At 33.7% G+C, this 21,618-nt stretch overlaps 2 protein-coding genes and 1 long non-coding RNA gene across 3 annotated transcripts; 1 reads left to right on the forward strand and 2 right to left on the reverse strand.

Annotated features, from left to right (window-relative positions):
• The first annotated feature begins 3,362 nt into the window (after positions 1–3,362).
• LOC124457267 lies at positions 3,363–6,717 on the forward strand. The gene is made up of 3 exons (XM_047007545.1): positions 3,363–3,692; positions 3,827–4,229; positions 6,596–6,717. The coding sequence occupies exons 1-3, from the start codon at positions 3,405–3,407 to the stop codon at positions 6,715–6,717; spliced, it is 813 nt and encodes a 270-aa protein (XP_046863501.1). The 5' UTR covers positions 3,363–3,404.
• Positions 6,718–8,380: 1,663 nt separating this feature from the next.
• On the reverse strand, positions 8,381–8,757 carry LOC124458494. The gene is made up of 2 exons (XR_006953225.1): positions 8,708–8,757; positions 8,381–8,625 (listed from the first exon to the last, which is right to left on the reverse strand). It is a non-coding gene; the product is annotated as an uncharacterized LOC124458494 (long non-coding RNA).
• Positions 8,758–14,232: 5,475 nt separating this feature from the next.
• LOC124457268 (deleted in malignant brain tumors 1 protein-like) lies at positions 14,233–21,617 on the reverse strand (the record flags this gene model as incomplete). The annotated part of the gene is made up of 5 exons (XM_047007546.1): positions 14,233–14,938; positions 17,467–17,784; positions 18,809–19,126; positions 20,155–20,472; positions 21,485–21,617. Coding segments are annotated over 5 exons (1,107 nt in total), but the record flags the coding sequence as incomplete, so codon positions are not given.
• Between the last annotated feature and the right edge of the window lies 1 nt (position 21,618).

The raw sequence follows: 21,618 nt of genomic DNA on the forward strand, positions 1-21,618 counted from the left end.
ATTTGACCCTTCTAAAATACTTAATAATCATAAGTTCCTTTTTCCGCTTTAACGATACGTTCCTAGTCTCAAATAACAATTATTATTTATTTACATAATTATATTATTAATTTATTTACATAATTTCAGACAGTGATATCTAATATCTATGTGTTTAGACCTTTTGTGGTACATAGGGTTCTTTGCTAAGTCAATTGCCTCCTGATTGTCAACATTCAACAAACTACACTTGCCTTCCTTACAAATACGCAAATCAACACACAACTGTTTCGAAAATTTTGCTTCCTGAATAGCTTCAGTCAATGCCATATACTCAGCTTCACAAGTTAACAAAGCAACTGTAGATTGATTCTTACTCCTCCAAGAAACCAAACCACCGTTCTCACTCAACCTGAAACCGTAACCTGAAACACTACGCCTGTCATCCACATCGCCAGCCCAATCAGAATTAGAAAAACCAACCAATTTTAAAACACTTTCACATTTTCTAATTGTCTGATCTATTGTATCCTTTAAGTATCTAAGAACATGATTTGTCTCTATTAGGTTTGCTTGTGTCGGTTTTGCCATCTTTTGAGACAGCATTGTTACAATAAATCACAGATAAGGTCTAGTTCCTGTCATAACATATATAAGAGTACCAGCAGTTTGTCTCTAAAGACTCGGATCTTCTAACTTAGGCGATTGATCATGCGACATTTTATTTGTATCGGAAGAAGATGAAGTGGGTTTGGGTTTACACTCTGACATGCCAAATTTTGTTAGTAGCTTAATAATATATTGCCTTTGACTCATTGTTATTTCACTTTCTGAGCATTGGAATTCAGTACCTAAGACCCAGGACAATATTCCTAAATCTTTCATCTTAAAACGGTTACTTAAGATTTTCTTGACACTTTGCATTAACGTGTCATTGTAAGCAACATTGACAATATCATCTACCCATACTATTAGAATACTAACATCTTTTCCTTCAAATCGCGTGTAAACGCATTTGTCGCATAACGATTGTTTGAAAGTTTTCCCGATGAAGTGTTCATGCAATACGTTATTCCAATTCCTATCACTTTGTTTTAATCCATACAAAGACTTTTCCAACCTGTACACTAATTTTTTACCATTTTTATCTACTTCCATATATCCTTCGGGTTGATGCATATAAATTTCGCAGTCTATTGGGACGTTAAGATAAGTTGTGTTTACATCCATCTGATGCAATAACATGTTGTTTTAAACAGCGTGTTAAAGCAATACACTGATAGAGCTCATGCGTGCAGTTGGCGGAAAGGTTTCGTTGTAGTCAATACCGGGAGTCTGCGAGTATCCCTTTGCTACATAACGGGCCTTATGGGTCTCTCTTCATGTTGCCCTACTTTTACGGTGTATACCCATCCCCCCCTATGTCTCTATTTGTTGGGGGTGGAACAAGTTCAAACTTATCATTGTCAACTAACGCTTTCATTTCATCATTTATGGCTTTTTGCCATTTTACCTTTTTCATTGGAGCTTATTGCTTGGGAATAGGCCGTTGTGATGTTGGATACTCTATAGCAGTAATCTACGGTATATGAGACAGTATCCTCCCCTGCAACTTCTTCTCTCACATACTCGTTAAAATATTTAGGCTTACTTCTTATCCTGATGGGGTATCTTGATTCTCTAGATGTCTCTGAAGCACTAATGTCTTCATTAGTTGTTTTGGGGTTTCGTTCATGCAAATTAGCTATCTGAGGTGCAAGTTCTTCATCATCTACTTCTGGCAGTTCCGTGCTATCCTCCTAAAGGACTTAACGCATCTTACACGCTCAACCTTGTTAATGTCAGGGTAGTATATGCTGGACTATCTGCAAATTCAATAACATGTGCTTTACTATTAAATTTACTATCAAAATCTATAAATTTTCGACTTATCGTTAATAATGTGACTTGTAGCTCTTGTATCCACCAGTAGAGTTAAATTCGCTTGATCCTTATCAATCACGTCCACATCAGCGTTCTCTTCTTCATCCTTTGACACGAATAAAAAGGAGTGTTGCCGTTCACTGTCACAGCGCTGCCCGTCTTTAGCTGACTTGGACGTTTCTTTCGTCTTTCGGCAATCTTTCGTATCGAGGGTCTTGGTCTTGCACATGGAGCACCATTTATTCCCCTTCACTCGGCATTGTGAGATTTTGTGTCTCTTTCTTCCACGTTTGAAATAATTTCCGTCAAATTTTGGTTTCACATACATAACGTTGTCACCTACCTCAGCTTTCTCTCTCACTTGATTATTCGATAAATACGTCTTACAATTTTTGAATACGCACACATAGCCCAAGAATTTTTTTTCCAAACTTTTAATTGCTTTCGCTTCCATCGAAAAATAAACCTCTTCTGGGCCCATAACCTGTAGAGTTCGAGTTACTCGCCATATCTCTTTTCGTAATATACTCCATACCTTCAGTAACAACCACGAGTGAACTTAATAATGGAACTGATTTTGATATTTTCAAGAGCAGTATTTATAATATTTATTACATATAACAAATATTATTATTGGTCGGAATAGTTCCTCTATTTAAGCTATATAGGGTACATAAGGAAATTTAACTAACGTCAATAAATGTTCTTTGGCTGTTAGCCGTGTGAAAACGGATACATTGGTAAAGCAAACTACGCACATACTTTTTCCTTAACATGTTTCTGTGGTTTATGAGCATGACTCAACAAAATGGAAGACAAGTTTTTTGAGCTTTTTTGTTATTTTCTAGATTTTCCAAAACATTTCAAGTGTGAGGCATGTTTTAAGAAACTTTAAATGCATGCAAAGAAACACAATAAGTAAATTGTACATTTTATGGCATTTACAGGAAATTTCCATGTCGATTACATACAGAATACTATAAAATGGTAATAACAAAATTTACCACAATATTTTAGAGTGTGTAATTAATTTGTTCTTTAAATGTTCGCCTGGACGAGGTCTCAATTCTGCATACTACACAACTAGAATGAATTTTTTGTTTTTTTTTTCTATAAAACATGACTTACAAGACATGTCCTATATTTTACATGAGTTAAAAAATTGAAACTATTCATGTTGTTATAAATATTTCAAAAATTTCCCAGTGCAGAAGCAATTTTCAGCGCCATTTCGCTAGTGACTGACCTGGAACAATTTTTGTGCCTTTCCACCCCCCAAAATCCTGGCGACGCCACTGCCAAAATGTAGCCAAATGCCTAAATGCAGGAAAACTAAATGTCCAATTGCGTTGTTTTCAGCTGCCATCCTCGATATTCATTCTCACATATAAGTAAAACTGTAACATTACGTACCTATGTTACATCTTCAACAATTTTAGTTGTCTATAAACTCTAATTAAAGAACCAATTTATCTTGATATTAATAATTTTATGACCTTTAGATGCAGTCAAGAGAAAAAATTAATAACTCGTATCTGCAAGAAATACTTACAGATGTTGTTGAAAAGAAACTTGTTGATCTTTTTATTCAAAATTGGGACACTCATTACAAAACATCCCACGGAGAATGGGAAAATACAAACGTCAGTGGTATGAAGTTGTTCAATATTGAAAAAACAAAAATGAAACCTAAACCTCATGACAAACACATTATGTCAAAATTTCAAGATGGTGACACCAGTAAGTGGGATTGTACAACACTATTTGCAGCAATATTGTTTTCGAACTCAGTTGGAACAAAACTTGACTCTAAATCTAAGGCTGCTGTGGATAAACTTCGTGTTATCAGAAACAACTTCATCCATGAAAATAAAGAAAAGTTGCTGATGACGAATTTCAAACAATGCTTTGTGATATTGAAAAGTCATTTAAAGATCTAGCATTTTCATTCACTGAAATTAATAAAATTAAATGTCAACGAAACACATTTAATTCTTTTCAAAAACTTCCTTGCAAACCAAATCACAATGTGGTTAAACGTACAGAGTTACTTAATCAAATCACAGCAGATCTCAATAACTTGCGCAGTACCAACAATAATGAACTAACATATTACTATATTTCTGGTAATCCTGGCAGTGGTAAATCTGAATTAGCTAGACAAATTTGCGAAGAAATGTATAACTCGTTTGACTGGGAAAATAAAACAACATTTGTGATGACACTTGAAGGAAAAGATATCGACTCTCTTTTAAAAACTTACGCTGAACTTTGTCAACGATTAAGCAATGATAAAACTGTCATTGAAAATAATCTGAAAGAAGCAAAAAGCAGCGAAGAAAAAATTGAAGATTTTCAATTATTGCTGACACAACAACTGAAATCTTGGCAAACATGGTGGATTGTTGTAGTTAACGTGGTTCAACTTCATAAAATTTATCCATTATTACCTCAAGTTGGTGATCATAGCTGGAAAAATGGTCAAATTATAGTAACTGTCCAAAATACAGATGCTATACCACCAGATGGAAATCTAAATAAACACATTTCAGTTAGTCATGGTATGAACAATGAAGAATGTCGACAACTTCTATCTGTCTTTTCTGATATTCATAATAAAGATGATAAATATTTAAAGGATGTATCAGACAAATTAAATCGTCAACCGTTGTTCCTGGCAAATGCTGCTTCCTACGTAGGTAGTGTAAAAAGTGCAAATCCGACATTCACGTGGGAGAAATATTTTGATAAATTGAAAGAAGGAGAGCGACAGAACATGGATGCCAGTTTTCAAAAATTAAACTCAACTTTCTTAGGAATGAGAACTGTTATGTTAGCAGTACAAAAAAATGCCGAAGAATCCATATTATTGGAACATGTTTTTAAACTTTTCTCAATAATATCTTTCGATCCCATACCACAAGATGTTATAATACAATTTATTAAAAGCATTGATCCACAAAATCTGCAGAAGATGTCTGTCTTCAATTAAAGCATTGTTCTTTATTCCTTCAAACGGAAAACAACGACATCCGCCTGCACAGAGTTTTACACGAAGCCATCATAAATTATTCATCGAAGACCTTTGGTTGTAAAAAAAACGAAAATAATTCTAAAAAGTCTGCAGCTGATCTTGCCTGTCAAGTTGCTTGTGCACTAAAGCATTTTAAAGACAGAGAAGATGAAATCAAAATAATTCCACATCTAATTAAATTCATCACAAATTCATCATTTCAACATTTCCTAAATAAGTTGATCGATGTAAAATCATCAAACCAAAAACTTCATGATAGAAATTGGAAGTTTGCCAAATATTTTGTAGATGTTTTGAAAAGATTTTGCAACTATAAACTTGCAATTAAAGTACTTTACGAAATAAAAGAAATTCAAACTAAAGTGTTAGGTGTTGATCATATTGATGTTTCATATTCGTACAACGAGCTGGGTAAGTTGCTTACGATGAATGGAGAATATGAAAATGCTAAAGATTTTGTCGAGCAAGCAATGGAAATTCAAACAAAAACACTTGGACCTGACCATGTTAATATTGCGAAAACGTACCACAATCTGGGTTCGGTTTACAGTGAAATGGGAGAGTTCGAAGAAGCAAAAGATTTTTTAGAACGAGCGATAGAAATTCAAACGAAGCATTTGGACCTGACCATGTCAATATTGCGATAACGTACAACAATCTGGGTTTGGTATACAGTTTTATGGGAGAGTACGAAAAAGCAACAGATTTTCATAAACGAGCTATAGAAATTAAAACAAAAGCATTTGGACCTGACAATGTTGATATTGCGAGAACGTACAACAATCTGGGTTTGGTTTGCATTAAAATGGGAGAGTACGAAAAAGCAAAAGATTTTTGTGAACGAGCGATAGAAATTCAAACGAAAACATTTGGACCTGACCATGTTAATATTGTGATAATGTGCAACAATCTGGGTTCGGTTTACTGTAAAATGGGAGAGTACGAAAAAGCAAAAGATTTTTATGAACGAGTGATAGAAATTAAAATAAAAACATTTGGACCTAACCATGTTAATATTGCGAGAACGTACAGCAATCTGGGTTTGGTTTGCACTAAAATGGGAGAGTACGAAAAGCAAAAGATTTTATGAACGAGCGTTAGAAATTGACACGAAAACATTTGGACATGACCATGTTAATATTGTGACAATCTACAACAATCTGGGTTTGGTTTACAGAGATATGGGAGAGTACGAAAAAGCAAAAGATTTTTATGAACGAGCGATAGAAATTCAAACAAAAGCATTTGGACCTGAACATGTTAATATTTCGAAAATGTCCCAGAATCTGCGTTCGTTTTACAGAGATATGGGAGAGTACGAAAAAGCAAAAGATTTTTATGGACGAGCGATAGAAATTAAAACAAAAGCATTTGAACCTGACCATGTTAATATTGCGAGAACGTACAAAAATCTGGGTTTGGTTTACAGTAAAATGGGAGAGTACGAATATTTTTCTAAATAATGCAATTACATGGATGCAAAAAGTTTCAGCACTTGCAAAAAGCATTGAAAGTGGCAAACCAACTGAAAAAAATAAATTTACACCATCAAATGCATGCATCATAACCACCTCTTACAAACTAAGAACATTTAGGTAAAAATAGAGAAAAATGTGTGTAACAGACCTCTCTCATGTTTCAAATTTAAGAATTTTTTAGGAACTCATGTCGACAGCCTCGCCCAAAGATTGCTGTTTCATCAAGAGCTCTGTAGCGATTCATTGATCGAACAGCATTCCCAGCAAGAAAACCATGACACTCCTATAAGTATCAATACGTAACAAACAAAAAAGTATACAAGAGCTTTATTTCCTAAAGCCCATGGCACAAATTTATTGAAAATAAAACTATGTGGTAGAGAATGTAAAAAAATCAAATATATTCAAAGCACTATGCCTGAATTTTCATTAGAATAACAAAGTATATTAAAGCTACATTGACCTTGTTTAATGTAGGTGTGGTATAATTGGCAACAAATTGATCAACATGTGTCTCATCATAGAACATCAGCTGTCCAAATAGAGGTTTTCCAAGACTCTGCCCAGCTTTTCCTTCGTCCAATAAATAGAGCATCAAGAGACTCAAAGATCACACCATCAGTCTTCAATAAAATGGTGAAGGATAAAATCATGCAATTTATTTGAGTTCAATAATGCAAATGATGCAGTCAAAAAGGTGTAAGAGATAGCATTGCTAATGTTCCCTTTACTACATTGTCATTGTTAAACAAGTAAAACGAATCTACTCACTTTGGGACAAGTAGGACAAATATTTCCTTCATCAAGCTCAGGAATAACACAGCTCAACATGTTTAGTTTACGTCTGTAAATTCTGAAAAAACAATGACACAAAGAAAGCAATTATGCACTCTTAAACAAAATACAGTGCAAGACGGTAATACTGGAGAAAAAATCCTTTCCCATCATAAACTTTAGCATTTTGATTTCCTCCAATTAAATACATCTCTTAAGATGATATTCTTAGGCTATAAAATTGACTGCAACTTTCCCAGCAATTCATACGTAGTACAGCAGTGCAATAAATCAGTGACCTACATGCAGTTACTTATATTCTTCAAAAGCATCTATAATGACAGGATACATTTTTGGTGTTGCATAAGAAGAGAATATGTGGTTATGATTAAGCTCTTCAAATGACTGACAAATGCTTTTTATTGATGCCTGGCATTCCATCTGCACACAATGAATCAATTCAAAAAATTAATTGCAAATGCAATTCTTGGTTTTTTAGGTGTTCCACCCCAAAGGCCAATTTGCAGAAGTTGAACAAACTCTGGAGAGCATGAGCAAAACTGTATCTCAACAGTACAAAAGGTGCCTAAAAATTGAAAAAGATCTAAAAGTATAATTGAGTTGAACAATCCCAGCTAAAATGAAATAACTTTTGCAGCACTTTTTACATATAACATACCTTTAACATCAACAACAGAAACACTTCTTTTGTGACAAGCTGTTTGGCATGAACAATCATACACCAGCATGTTCATGAGATTATATGGCCAAATCATGCCATCTTACAAAGCAATGAATAACCTCTTAGAAAATAGTTGTAATCAATCCCCTTTCTTGCATTCATAAAAATATCAGATTAGTGCTTCGTAGCATGTTTCACAATGTAAACTCTCATTTTCACTTTGCATTTTTTGTTGCAAGTGTTGAGAGAGTTAACTTTAAACACATTTATAATATCTAGCTCATAAAGGCTACCTTAAATATTTCAACATGATGACAAATATTTACGGTTGTGTGCATCTTTAACATACAGTTCTCACAATACCTTGCCATCGGACCACAATCGCTGCACCTAAATTTTGCTTCATTATCACAATGAATACACTTCAGATTGCTCCTATTTTGCCAGCAAACTGAAATGTATTCTTTATAATAGAATGTCACAAATTTTCCCATACTTTTGTTTTTTCAACTTTCTGGTAATAAGAAGATGATTCTTCACAATCATGGTGAACATCACTTTCAAGATCACTGTTATCTTGTTCCATTCCCAGTTCATGGCCTTCCAATGCACCACAATTATCAGGACTGTTAATAGAACAGCTTCCTCTATGATCCTCAGTAACCAATTCTGACAAATGCACCTCCTCTCTCTCAACATGGCCATCCTCATCATGATATGTGACAGCTACAGTTGCTTTAAACCTTTTATTGCTCCTACAAAAATTATCATAAAAATCTATAAAATGAAAATAAATGTCGAAAAGTCTAACAGCTATAAGGCCGTTATTTGGTGTACCTTTGCATCTTTTAAAATTACCAGCAAGAAAATCACAAATCAGAAAATATATCGATATTACCAATGACACAATAACATAAATTAAAAGACCAAAGTACAACGTATGTATCTCCCACGACTACCAGCCGACGTTTTGTACCCGTACTTTACCGGCTTTTAGCCACGTCTCATAAGACGAATGGGTGATTTGTTTGTTTGGTAATACGAAAGGGGTTTTTCGTCCGGTATATCGTAGGAGCCCTTTTCTTAGGGGTAGGGTAACATATCTCACGTGACCGGAAACGTAAATCACCGTAAGTGATTTACGAAAGACTACAAACATGGCGGAAGACTACAAACATGGCGGAAGGTTGTGTTTTATTGTCTCGCGATCAATGTAATCTTAAGTGTGATATAGAAAGAATTTATAGTTTTAAAGCTTCTAAATGTATTGTTTATGATGGAAAACGATTAAAATGGCAAAATTCCTTAAAAACACTGCAAGATTTTTTCGAAATTAACCTTGATCAACGAGGTAAATGGTCATCACCGGGAGGTAGTTCAAGAAAGTTTGTCGGTTCAAGCAATGATCTGGTTTGTACTTGGTACTGTGGTAGACAGAATACTTTGATGTTTCAAGGAGAAAGCGGTAATCAACTAAGATATTGTCTAATTCAAATGTGTGTATCTGCAACTTTGGAGGAATTTAAAGCTAATACAAAGGTATGTTGTAGATGTTTACAACGTATTCCTTCCCAAGCCTCAGGTGGAATGACACCTCAACTGTCGAATGTTAACATTAAAGAGTGTATCGAAGATATTAAACTTGATATCGAAATTATTCAAAGCCGAGTCGATGCACTTCAAACTTTAGAAAATACCCAATCTTTTCCCCACGAAGCAAAGGCTCAAATTCTCATAGATGATATAAGGGCATTGCAAACAGAGTTGCAAGTACAAAAGGATAAAAATATCAAACTTGAATTGGAAATTAAAGAGCTTAGAACGGATGTATTAATGTTAAAAAAGAGATTTGAAAACAAAAAGACTGAACGAGCTATTGAAACTAGAAACAATAGACATGAATTTAAAATTTGCAATAATTTTGTTCCATCACAATCGCTTAACTCTCTTGATGATCAACTAGAAATATATCGTGCCAAACACAAAATAATTACACCAAGGCGAAAAACTGTCCGGTTACCCTACAAAATTATACTACAATTAATAACAAACAAAATTTCAATGACACGTTTTCAATGCAAATGACTAAATATCGTGAAAAACAACATATCAAGTATACTACAAATCATGCTGGCATGGAACAACTCCAGATAAACAATTCTGCTGCTACTATCCATCTGGAACAGAAGTCATCAAACCCAGTTGATACAACTCATGAAGTCCTTTCTGATCAAAAACAATTTAACATCGCTTACAGCAATTAACACCGAGCAACTGCCGAGTCCTACTACTGTTTTCCAAAACTCAAAGCAAAACAACTCTAAGGATGGTAATTATCAAGTCAAGTTTAACGCCATTAAATATCCACCATCTCAAACACCTTCTAAAAGTACAAAGAAAAACAATTTTTATCATAAGAGTACCCCTTTTCGGTATTACCATCATCCCCCAACATACTCACATCACCAAGATCTTCGCAAACAAGCTTTTTTGAAGTACGATTATCAGACATCTTGCAAAAGGAAGAACAAAGCAAAAGAATGGTTAACATACCTACACTTTGTTCATCAAACACTGAACGAAAAATAACTACTATTGAACCGCATGTTGACGTTTGTTCTCAGTATAGGACTGGTTTCGGGGCTAAGCTGGGAAGGAAAATGGATCGAATGCATCGTGGCTTAATCGCATCAGATTACACAACCAATGATAACATCTTCTCCATTGACGTTCGTATAACCGAGAGAAACCAATCAAACATATTAAAATAAAGAAGGGATACAATTATGGCAAATGCAACTGTATAGAAATTATAACTAATAGTAATGATCCAGTAAAACCTTTCTCCCAACAATCATGCTCACAAATGCATGTCATATAACTAATAAAATTGATGAACTACATGGAGTCGTCATGAATAATGGTCCTGAAGTTGTACTGATTACAGAATCCTGGCTTTCTCCAAATATACCAGACACAGCAATATCGATTAATGATGAATACAAAATATTTCGCAAAGACAGACCCACCCTTGGCGGAGGAGTTCTTACTTATGTACATCAAAGTATACCTGTTAGTCGTAAGTTATTTGATGAAGACAATGATAAAGAGGTGCTATGGTTAGTGCTTAAACCAACAAGAACGCCTCGCCCATTTAGTGCAATTATTATCGTCATTATTTATTATCCACCTGGACAAAGTGCCGAAAAGAACATGATATGATTGAATATCTCATCAAAATTTAGATCAGTTGCTATGTGAACGTCCATCCTCTGCAATTATAGTTGCTGGAGACTTCAATAAATTAAACTTGACTAATCTATGTAATTGTTTCAATTTAAAAATCTATCCTATACCCAACCAGAGGAAAAACGTTTTGGATCAAGTCTTGACAAATATGCGAGATATGTATAAACCAACACAGCATCTACCACCATTGGGACGTTCTGATCACAATTGCCTTCTATTAGTGCCAAAACAGAAAGAAAAAACACCAACAATTCCCAGAAGGGTAAGACTCTTAACACCTGGAAAAGTAAATGTCTTATGCAGAAAACTTATTCTTGAAGATTGGTCGGAGGTCTTTAATGTACAAGATGTAGATGAAAAGTAAATGCTTTTACCTCGACGATGCTTAGTATTATGGATGAAACTATTCCTGAAAAACAGTACGAATGCATGCTTCAGATAAACCTTGGATGACAAGCTTTATAAAATCAAAGATCAAAGCCAGACAACGTGCTTTCTCATGTAAAAATCAAGCACGTTATGAAAAACTATGCTCTGATGTCTCAAAACTTATAAACAACGCCAAAATTTCATATTACAAACGAAAAGCAAAAGACTTTCGTACGACTAACCCCAAAAAATGGTATAAATCAATCTTCTTAATGTTGGGAATTAATAGCAGGAATAATGTAAAAAGAAATGTTTATGATGAAAATGTACTGGAACTAGCTGAAAAATTACAACAAGTCTTTACAAAACCTTGGTTAAACCAATTACCCAACTACGAAATTGAAGATAACTTGATCAACCAAACGCTTAAGGATGTTAAACCTCCTTTACCATCTATTGGACAGGTCAAGAGTTGTCTACAGCACCTAAATCCCAGAAAAGCAACAGGTGATGACAAAATTCCGGCATGGATACTTAAACGTTTTTGCGAAGATCTTGCACCAGTCGTACACAATATAGTAACCACAAGTATAAAACAATGCAAGTACCCCAGCCAATATAAACATGCACTAATAACTCCAGTTGCTAAAGTTAATAATCCAAGCAATGTTGAAAATGACTTCAGACCTATATCTATCCTTCCTCAAATGGCTAAAGTAATAGACAAACTTCAACTCCATTTGAATAAATCAGATTTCAAAATAAAGAGTAACCAACATGCCTTTACTCATGGCCGATCTACTGTATCTGCTCTAATATCTATGACACAAAATTGGTATAATGCAACAGATAATTCTCAATTAGGTAGAAAGGGAGTTCACGTATTATTTATAGATTTTCGAAAGGCGTTTGACATGGTGAATCACAATATATTACTACAAAATTAGCATCTATGGAAATTAATAAGTCTTTCTGGCAATGGATTCGAAGTTTTTGACAGGAAGAACGCAACAAGTCAACCTACAAGGAGCCATGTCATCCATCCAACCTTGCCCTTTGGCGTGCCACAAGGCGCTGTCATATCACCAGTGCTCTTTAATGTATATATAAATGATTTAGAGGACAATATTCCTAAAGAAATAGATGCTAATACATGTAAATATGCGGATGATTGCACTCAGAACCAGATTGTCGAAAGAGGTGAATGCAGTTCCATGCAAAAATTAATCGACGAATTACGGAAATGGGCTGATAATAACAGAATGGCTCTGAATCCGAAAAAAACAAAGGATATGTGGATATGCTTTACGGACTCAATACAAGAACCATCCTCCCTATTTATTGGAGAAGAAGAAATAGAAAGAGTTACTAATTTCAAACTTCTTGGCGTAACATGTCAAAATGATCTTAAATGGAATGAACATGTACACCAAATTACAAGCAAGGCAAATAAAAGACTATATCATCTTCGACTTTGTAGGAAGTCTCAATTACCTTCAGATGTTGGATTATTAACATATACATCAAAAATAAGACCAGTATTAGAGTATGCATCGGCAGTCTGGGCAGGACTTCCACATTTTTTACAGCAGGAAATTGAACGTGTACAAAGAAGAAGTTTAAAAATTTTACAACTAGATAAAACTACTTGCCCTCTTTAAAAGCAGACGTGAACTAGCAACTATCCAAGAGATCAAAAGGATTATAGAGGAACCTGATCATCCATGCAAATTTTAGTACCTTATCCCAAAGAAAATTCGCACAAGTTGCGTAAAAGCAAAACTTATAGTATTTTATCTCGGACCAAACGTCATAAACAATCTTTTATTGCTAGATCTTGTAAATATATATATAATAAAGTTAACATGTAATTTTTAGTATAGTATGAAAATATAGAAATTCAATGTAAATTCATCGTACTTTTTAATCTGAAGATGAATAATAAAAACCTTTAACCTTTAACCTTTAACCTTAAGTAATTCATACACGTAATAAATAAACGTAAGTAATTCATACACAAATTAATGAATAAAAGATGTTTACTGCATGTGTTTGCACAGGCTTATGCAATCCCAGGATACCTTTGGGAGAACTCAAGAGCAGATCAGTGTAAGCCTGAGACCGAATGTCTAGGGTTGCACATGGTCAAGAATTTTTACCCCAGACACACTTGCAAAGGCCAGTGCAAACACGAAAAACATCTTATTTTTTTAAAAAAATAACAATAATGCGAAACAAAAAACCGTTATAATATTCTTTTAACGTGTAGTCATGATTAATTTGCAAATTCTCTTTGATTGATTGATTGATTTGATTGGTTGAGCTTAGATCGTTTTCGCAAACTCATGCAAACACAGGTCTAAACCCATCAGCGCACGTGCTTCGTTGTGTTTATTTTATAATATGAAATGATGTCAAGTTAACGATACTTTAACGTTACGTAACAGTATATTTTCTGAATTACCAAAACTTTCTGAGAGATACTGGTTATGATTCTTCACTGATATATGTCATGAGAAAGATAAACACTTTATTTTAGCTGTAGTCTGTACTAAGAAAAAGTTCAAAAAAATGAAATGTTTTCACTAATAATTTATAATTTGCATTCATTATACAATTATAAGCATTGCAATCCAAGAAATGGTACTCTATGTTGTGCTTGATGTTTGATAAATCATAAATGATTGGAAACATAATAATTCATGAATGCAATATCTGACGTCATTTTCTAAAATCGTCATCCATTTTGAGTGAGACAAAATGATTCTTAATTTTTATTTCGATATCATATTCCAAACATTTCTGATTCCTACAATGCATCGATTTATTGGCAAATCAATCTACAGGACTAACAAGTCCCAACGGAAAAACTAAATGTCAAGATTTACAATAGATGGATTTTAAGACTTCTTTTAATTACAAAGCTAGTCGAGGTTTGCCTCTCCTTTGGCAACACATCATAAACTGATTTTATTAATTTGATTTTCATGCAATCGTTTTCATCTCTGGTTGGTGGGCAGTACAAGTGGCATGGTAGGTAGCAATTGCCGGCATTGTCTTGCGGAATCCACGCAATAACTTTATGTAACTTCAAAAGAAAATCTTACGGCTTGATTTGTCAATTGATAAAGATAATGTAATTCAGTAAATCATTTGATTTGTCAATAATATTTTATTCTTAGAGAAATTAAACTTCATCATTTTACTTTTTTTATAGATTATGATAATATGTACATTTACTTTATATGATAATATGGTTGATTACAATTTGTTTACACGTAGTTTTGTATTACAGATACATTTCAACAATGGATAAAAATGTCAAACACACAACATTTTCTACATAAGCTTTCAAATTTTCCACGACACTTTTTACGATCTTCGATTGAAATTAGGTTTTAGTGTATTTCTTTGACATGATTCCCCATCACTAGGATCTTTCCTTATAGCCTATAAAATTTCATGAAATTTAACTCTTAGAAAAGCGATTTCCTGCTTTCAGTCTATATCATGGAATATAGGAAAACCCATCCATGATCTGAACGGAAAAAATTTTGCAAATTTTGGCCAGTTTTAAATTTTGTCGTTAAATACTACTTGTGTTTGCCAAGTCTTACCATGATTAAATCAAAACGTTTCATCCATTGGCATAATCATAGTATTTTTCCTTTGTAGCAATAGAAAGATGAAGCACGTCATTTTTTGCAATGAAAAGTAAAAGAACAAAATATAATCTTTCTTCCTGAAGTGTTTATAAAGGAAAACTTAATAAACACTTCAGTAGCAACTCCCACCAAGCTACTCTGGCTGATTTTGCTCGTTTCTCAATAACATCTGGCCATATTGATGTAATGATGAATGCGAAAATGAAGGAAATAATGATACAAGAGAAAGCAGATGAAGAAAAGAACAAAGAAATTATGTTGATTCTTCTTGATGTGGCTCGCACTCAGGCAAGCAGTCGTTGGCATCCAGAGAAGGCGGCAAAGACTAGGACAGAAAATTCATTCAGATTGTAAATCTTTTTTTAATACATTCTCCTGTTCTCAAGCTGTGGCTGGACGATCAGCGCCTAAGGCCATATAGTACAACACATACAAGGTCAGAAGCACAAAATGAGATGCATCATTTGCTGGCTCAATCTGTGAGGGATGAAATTTGTGCTGAATTAAGTCAGCCTGTGTATTTTCTGTGTCTGCAGACACTACACCTAATACTTTGAATCAAGACATGCTTATCGTCGCTGTAAAATATGTCAACCAGATGAGCATCCGATGCGAGAGACGGCTTGAAATGAAAGAGAGCCTTGATAAAACCGATGCTGGAGCGGCTAAAGGTGTCATTAAATCTTTAATAGAAAATGAAATCGATATAGATATGCTTGCATTTCAAACATACGATTTCGCAACATCAATATCTGGATAACTAAATGGTGCTCAAAAAGTGTTGCAAGAAATTTTAAAACGACAAGTGCCTTACATCCCTTGCCAGAGACATCGGTCTAATACATTCAACGAACATTGTTGCAATTATAGCTCAATAAGTAAATCAACGTACAGCGCTCTAGATTACGTATATGTGCTCTTTAGCAAAAGCACAAAAAGAAATAAAATTGGAGAAGAAAGTTGCAAAGATGTTGAAAACAATTTAAAGTTTCGAAACTTGTCAAAGACAAGATGGGTTTACAATTCTGAGTCCATTGATGCTGTCTGGAGAAGTTATGAGGTAATACCAAATGCTATTGTGAAAGTTATTAATGCTCGAGAAGTAGAATCAAAAGTAAAATCTAAAGGCGATGGAATAAAAAGAAATTTCTTAGTTTTGACTTTCTTTTTGCTCTTATTTTCATGCAAATCATAATGACAAAACCAATCCCTAATCAAACAACAGCAGGAGGAGGGGTTAAATATAATATATTCACTTAATATGATTGATGCTACAGTAAAAAACCTTAGACAAATTCGAAGTGACGATAACGGATTAGACTCAGAGATAGAGGCAATGGTTGCATTCGTTATCAAAGTAGGAATAGACGTAATGGCAGAATACACATGTCATCATCGATCAAGAAAGTCACCCAAACGAATTGGTGAGCATTCCGAAATAACAACAGAAAACCTTTAAACATTTGTACCAAAAGAAATGTACTTGGTTCTAGACTCCTTATTACCGAGTATACCAATATCATTAAAGTTTGCATCGACCAGATAAAACCTTTTGGAGAGAGCTTACAGCTGCCACTAGAAAGGCCGATGGCTGAATCAGTTCATGAAAAGTGTAGTCTTTTTCCACCGGCGGTATAAGATGTTGAGGCAGAATTACTGCTGTCTGAGTTGGAAGTTTTCATTAATATTGTGTCGTCACAACTTAAATCAGAACCCAAATCCCTTCAAGACGTTGCGTTATTTGCTTTCAATCACAAAAACGTCTTTCCAATGGTGTGCAAGGCGTATCAACTATTGCTGACCGCTCCAGTATCCGTTGCAAAAGATGAAAGGTGTTTCAGGAAGTATATGGTTCTCAAAAACTGCTTGAGATCCACAAAGAAAGATACGCGATTTAATGACTTAATCGTTCTTGCATGTGAAAAAGATCTTACGGACAATGTTGACTTAAATGATATTATAAAAAATTGGGCAACTGCAAGGATGCAAAAAATGACATTAAAGATTTAATAATACGCTAAAGTGCGTTCTGTCACAAGAATACAATATGTATTACAAAAATATATAGCGAAAATGTGTTGAATCATCACAATATTTTATTGTTGAATAAGTACTAATCTATATGATCTGCAAGGCATCTTGTGTCCTTGCAGGGCAATTTTATTCCCCCCCACCCACATTAAAAAGGTGCTAGTTTAACCCTTGTGCATAAGTTCTTAACCGGTTAACTTGCGAACTTTCCTCATTGGTTTCCCATTCAATCATTTCAGTTTATCATCTTTGTATAAAAATTTAAATAATGTACATACAAACCTGAACATTGTACACCAGCATCTTTATAATGTCTACAATTATGCAATCCCCATTCTCTATGTGAACAACTCGAAATATTACTTTCATTTCCTACACATTGAACGTCGTCTAACCATATCCTTCCACTGCCACGTGGAACATTACGTCGTAGTAAAGCCCTGAAATAATAGTCATAACCAAGTTGTCGACACACAACTTTAGCATCGTTTATATCCCAGCCATCATCACAAATTGTTCCCCATTCTCCATTGTAAAATACCTCTACACGACCTTTGCCAATAGAACTTTCTGGTCCCCGAAGTCTAACAGAGTTGATAACTGATAAAAAAAGAAAATAAAGAGATAATGCAAAACATAGCAGTCTCAACTCCGAAATATTCTAAGTTACATGTATACATATAAAGTATCCTAATATGTTAGATGCCATTGCAAAATCTTCTTAGGCGAAATTAATGAATTAAATTAATAACAAAAAATTGATAAAAAAAATTACATGAGTACAATATCAAAACGTTTTAGACAAGTAGACACTATTTCACTTTCATGAGTCTAAATAATTTTTTATTTAGATCAGTCCTCATTTCTTTTTGTAATATAAATATCTTATTAACACTTTAACTTGCGAATGTTCCCATTAATTTTCCATCCAAACATTTGATTTTATTGCCATATGGCAACACTGCCCCATAACTTGTTGAAACAAGAAAAAAATAAAAAGTAAATTGTTCACATAGACTCTTCGCTCACAACGTGGAAAACTATATCGTATTTTTAAAATAACTGTCTTTTTAATTATTCAGAAATACGTTTCTGGTGCTCTCTAGGCATGGCTTTAGCTGAAACTTAACGGTCAGTTAAAAACAAATTAAAAATGAATTCTTAAGATAGACAGCACGATATTAAAAGACATAAAATTACACTCAGTGTTAAATTGGATATGCTTCTGTTAAATATGCAAAAAAAATTTTAATGGGCTATTATGAGCCACAGCCTACAGCTTTAAAAAGCTATAATGAAGGTAAACAATAGTAAAAAACAGATAATTTAAGGATTATTACATTCCTCCACGGAAAATTTGGTCAATGGACTGCCCTTTTTCTCGAGTATTATCGAATCTTTCTATGGGCTATCATAAAATAGTTATGTTTAATTATGTCCTCGTGGAACGAGTTGTGTTTATATGGTTAATTTACGTCCGAAGCTGTGTTTATACTTAAGGAATTTGTCAATATTGTTTCAGTATTTGAAAATCATATTAAATGTTTCGATTAATCATTGAGGATCCTTCAAATAATTCAGTTTATTATCTTTGTAAATAAATGTAAATAATGTAGAAACAAACCTGAACATTGTATACCAGCATCTTTATCATGTGTACAATTATGTGATCCCCATCCACTATGTGAACAACTCAAAATATTATTTTCATTTCCTACACAACGAACTTTGTCTAACCATATTCTTCCACTGCCATGTGGAACATTACCTCCTAGTAAAGCCCTGCCAGCATAGTCATAACCAAGTTGTCGACAAACAACTTTAGCATCGTTTATATCCCAGCCATCATCACAAATTGTTCCCCATTCTCCATTGTAAAATACATCCACACGACCTCTGCCAATAGAACTTTCTGGTCCACGAAGTCTAACAGAGTTGAAAACTGATAAAAAAAGAAAATAAAGAGATATTGCAAAACATAGAAGTCTTCACTCCAAAATATTCTAAGTTACATGTTTATATATAAAATATCCTGTTATGTTGGGTGCCATTGTAAAATATTCTTGTGCGAAATTAATCATTTAAGTTAGTAACAAAAATTGATAAAAAACTTACATAATTACAATATCAAAACGTTTTGGACCATCAGACACACTATTTGACTTTCATGAGTGGAAAAAAAGTTTTATTTAGACCAGTTCTCATTTCTTTATGTAATATAAATAAGTTCTTAACCCGTTAACTAGCGAACTTTCCCCATTGGTTTCCCATTCAATCATTTCATTTTATTGCAATATGGCAAAACTACCCAATAACTTGTTGATATAGGCAAAAAATAAAGAGTAAATAGTTCACTCATACTTTTCGTTTAAAACGCGGGAATCTTTATCGCATTTTTAAAATAACTGTCGTTTTAATTATTGAGAAATATGTTTCTGGTGCTCTCTAGGTATGGCTTTAGCTAAATCTTAACGGTCAGTTAAAAACGAATTTAAAAATGAATTCTTAAGATAGACAGCACGCCATTACAAGACATAAAATTACACTGCAGTGTAAATTTGGAAATGCTCCTTATTAATGTGCAAAAAAATTTTAATGGAGCATCATAAGCTACAGCATACAGCTTTAAATAGCTATAATGAATGTAAAGAATCGTAACAAAACTGATAATTTAAGGATTATCATATTCCTCCAAGGAAAAGTTGGCCAATGGACTGCCCATTTTCTCTGGTATTGTCGAATCTTTCTCTGGGCAATCGTAAAATTGGTTATGTTTAATTATGTACTCGTGGAACGAGTTGTGTTTATTTGGTTAATTTACGTCCAAAGCTGTGTTTATACTTAAGGCATTTGTCAATATCTATTTCAGTATTATAAAATCATATTAAAAGTTTCAATTAATCATTGAAGATCCTTAAATAATTCAGTTTATCATCTTTGTATAAAAATTTAAATAATGTACATACAAACCTGAACATTGTACACCAGCATCTTTATAATGTCTACAATTATGCAATCCCCATTCTCTATGTGAACAACTCGAAATATTACTTTCATTTCCTACACATTGAACGTCGTCTAACCATATCCTTCCACTGCCACGTGGAACATTACGTCGTAGTAAAGCCCTGAAATAATAGTCATAACCAAGTTGTCGACACACAACTTTAGCATCGTTTATATCCCAGCCATCATCACAAATTGTTCCCCATTCTCCATTGTAAAATACCTCTACACGACCTTTGCCAATAGAACTTTCTGGTCCCCGAAGTCTAACAGAGTTGATAACTGATAAAAAAAGAAAATAAAGAGATAATGCAAAACATAGAAGTCTCAACTCCGAAATATTCTAAGTTACATGTATACATATAAAGTATCCTAATATGTTAGATGCCATTGTAAAATCTTCTTAGGCGAAATTAATGAATTAAATTAGTAACAAAAATTGATAAAAAAACTTACATGAGTACAATATCAAAACGTTTTAGACAAGTAGACACTATTTGACTTTCATGAGTCTAAATAATTTTTATTTAGATCAGTCCTCATTTCTTTTGTAATATAAATATCTTATTAACACTTTAACTTGCGAATGTTCCCATTAATTTTCCATTCAAACATTTGATTTTATTGCCATATGGCAACACTGCCCCATAACTTGTTGAAACAAGAAAAAATAAAAGTAAATTGTTCACATAGACTCTTCGCTCACAACGTGGAAAACTATATCGTATTTTTAAAATAACTGTCTTTTAATTATTCAGAAATACGTTTCTGGTGCTCTCTAGGCATGGCTTTAGCTGAAACTTAACGGTCAGTTAAAACAAATTAAAATGAATTCTTAAGATAGACAGCACGATATAAAAGACATAAAATTACACTCAGTGTTAAATTGGAGATGCTTCTGTTAAATATGCAAAAAATTTTAATGGGCTATTATAAGCTACAGCCTACAGCTTTAAAAGCTATAATGAATGTAAACAATCGTAAAAACAGATAATTTAAGGATTATTACATTCCTCCACGGAAAATTTGGTCAATGGACTGCCCTTTTCTCGAGTATTATCGAATCTTTCTATGGGCAATCATAAAATAGTTATGTTTAATTATGTCCTCGTGGAACGAGTTGTGTTTATTTGGTTAATTTACGTCCAAAGCTGTGTTTATACTTAAGGCATTTGTCAATATCTATTTCAGTATTATAAAATCATATTAAAAGTTTCAATTAATCATTGAAGATCCTCTCAAATAATTCAGTTTATCATCTTTGTATAAAAATTTAAATAATGTACATACAAACCTGAACATTGTACACCAGCATCTTTATAATGTCTACAATTATGCAATCCCCATTCTCTATGTGAACAACTCGAAATATTACTTTCATTTCCTACACATTGAACGTCGTCTAACCATATCCTTCCACTGCCATGG

Source organism: Xenia sp. Carnegie-2017, unplaced genomic scaffold (assembly GCF_021976095.1).
Source record: "Xenia sp. Carnegie-2017 unplaced genomic scaffold, XeniaSp_v1 HiC_scaffold_6, whole genome shotgun sequence".
NCBI lineage: Eukaryota > Metazoa > Cnidaria > Anthozoa > Malacalcyonacea > Xeniidae > Xenia > Xenia sp. Carnegie-2017.

Excerpts from the sequence above, each read along its gene's own strand:
- LOC124457267 (XM_047007545.1), top strand. The coding sequence starts at position 3,405 with ATGCAGTCAAGAGAAAAAATTAATAACTCGTATCTGCAAGAAATACTT. Across the intron at positions 3,693-3,826 it reads CAATATTGTTTTCGAACTCA|TCATTTAAAGATCTAGCATT; the intron begins GTTGGAACAAAA and ends GATATTGAAAAG. Across the intron at positions 4,230-6,595 it reads AAATAATCTGAAAGAAGCAA|GAACTCATGTCGACAGCCTC; the intron begins AAAGCAGCGAAG and ends AGAATTTTTTAG.